This window comes from Quercus robur, chromosome 7 (genome assembly GCF_932294415.1).
Source record: "Quercus robur chromosome 7, dhQueRobu3.1, whole genome shotgun sequence".
Lineage (NCBI taxonomy): Eukaryota > Viridiplantae > Streptophyta > Magnoliopsida > Fagales > Fagaceae > Quercus > Quercus robur.
Genome location: NC_065540.1, coordinates 27,983,426 through 27,985,573, shown reverse-complemented (window position 1 = coordinate 27,985,573; position 2,148 = coordinate 27,983,426). Strand labels below are relative to the sequence as shown.

The window sequence follows — 2,148 nt, the reverse complement described above, 5'->3', positions numbered from 1 at the left end:
AGGTATGAAGAGGGGTCCAATCAGTCTAGACATCGACTGTAACAGAGTCGTTCACATTCCCGGGAATCATATCAGTACCGAGACCGTTCGCACTCGAGAGGGTTTCGGTGAAATAGGAACCGATCTCCCTCCTGGGAAACAGGGCAATGCCGAGGCCATTGACATTATCAGGAAAATCAAGTAAGGGATTCGCTCTCCTCGAAAGAGAGACAACCCCGGAATGCTGCCATGAGCCGCGCTTTGCGAAAAGCAGTTCGATCACCGTTTTCAAGCGAAATTGAGAGAGCCGAAATGCCGGACAGGTTTGCCCGCCCATCGTTCAACTGCTATGACGGGAAGACTGATCCAGTAGAACACGTCAGCCATTATATTCAGATGATGTCTTTGCATACTTATAATGATGCGCTCATGTGCAAGGTATTTCCCTCGAGTTTGGGACCGACTGCATTGAGATGGTTCAATGGGTTACGGAAAGGATCCATAAGAAGTTTCTCCGAGCTGATTCAAGAGTTCGAAGTCCGGTTTGTGACGTGCAGCCGAGTACCTCAACCAGTTGATGCGCTCCTGTTAATGAAAATAAGGGCAGGAGAGACCCTCCGTAGTTATGCCAACCGGTATTGGGAGCTATACAACGAGATCGGCGGGGATAACGAAAAGGTGGCGGTAAGCACATTTAGAATGGAGTTGCCCGAGGATTCAGGGCTAAGAGAGTCATTAACCAAAAAGCCGCCTGAAGGCATGCGGCAGCTTATGAGACGCATCGAAGAATACAAACGAATAGAAGACGACCGGTTACAGAGCAAGGGCAAAGCGCCGATAATGACTCGTCCCCGGCAGGCAGGTTTCCTGTTCAGGCCGCGTGGGGGTCCGGCAATTCAAGAACCAATCACACAAATGGGAGAAGTAAACTTGACGTTTAAGGAACCGGTACACAGGATTCTTGAACGGATCAAACATGAGCCGTATTTTCGGAGGCCTAACAAGATGGGTGGGGATCCATCCAGAAGGAATCAAAGTCTTTATTGCACTTATCACCGAGATAGGGGTCACCACCGAACAATGCCGAGTATTAAAAGACCACCTCGGACAGCTAGTCAAGGCCGAGCACTTAAAGGATTTTGTGCTAGACTCGGGGGACAGAGTAGTAGGGGAAGATATCCGGCAAAGGGGAAACCCTCTCCCGCCCCCTGTGGGGATAATTGAAGTGATTCATGTTGCGCCGGAGAAGCTCATTATGGGAAGAAGGAAAGGAGTGTTGACAGTAGTGCCGGTAGAAGGTAACCCGAATTTACAGTCGCCGGGTAAGAAGATAAAGTTTGCACGGGAGCCTATCTCATTTGACGATGGTGATCTAGAGGGGACAATTCAGCCACATGATGACGCGTTAGTGGTCACGGCCCAGATAAACGACTTCTTAGTAAAAAGGGTGATGATAGACCCGGGAAGCGAGGCCAGCGTGATGTACCCCGATCTGTTCAAGGGGCTCGGTCTGAAGAAGGAGGTCCTCGTGAAGCATACTGCACCTTTGGTCGGATTTGATGGCAAAGTAGTGGTTCCTAAAGGGCAAATCTCCCTCCCTGTGATCATGGGAGTGAAGGAGGTATCTATGACGTTCACAATAGTAAGCTCATTTTCCCCGTATACTGCCATACTGGGAAGACCATGGATCCACTCAATGAGGGACGTCCCATCATCATTGCATGTGAAGGTTAAATTCCCAACCGAGCGGGGTGTTATTGTAATAAAAGAAGACCAGCAAGCAGCCAAACAGTGCCTTACTGCCGTAGTAAACTGGAAGCAGGGGAATCAGGTTAATTAGGGAGAAATCACCAGGAAACTGGATGGAGACATGGAGGCTGGGCGGCCCGAACAGGGGCGCGTTAAATAGGAAGATGTGTCCCGAAAAAACCCTTTATAGCAATTAAAGGATCCCCGAGAAGGAATGGGGGCTGGGTGTGCCGAGGAGTTAGTAAAGGTAAAAATATTGCCGGACACCAATAAACATTTTCAGGTCGAAGTAAGCATGAGTCGCGAGGAAAGAGTCCAAGTATTACTATTTCTGGTTCAAAACGTAGATGTTTTCACGTGGGATCCCTATGAAGTTCCCGGGGTTGATCCCGGGTTTATCGTCCACAAACTCAATGTAGA

The 2,148-nt window shown here is 49.2% G+C and overlaps 1 protein-coding gene across 1 annotated transcript; it reads left to right on the top strand.

The window, feature by feature from the left end:
- The first annotated feature begins 291 nt into the window (after positions 1-291).
- LOC126691235 (uncharacterized) lies at positions 292-1,819 on the top strand. The gene is made up of 2 exons (XM_050386295.1): positions 292-841; positions 936-1,819. The coding sequence occupies exons 1-2, from the start codon at positions 292-294 to the stop codon at positions 1,817-1,819; spliced, it is 1,434 nt and encodes a 477-aa protein (XP_050242252.1).
- Positions 1,820-2,148: the final 329 nt, after the last annotated feature.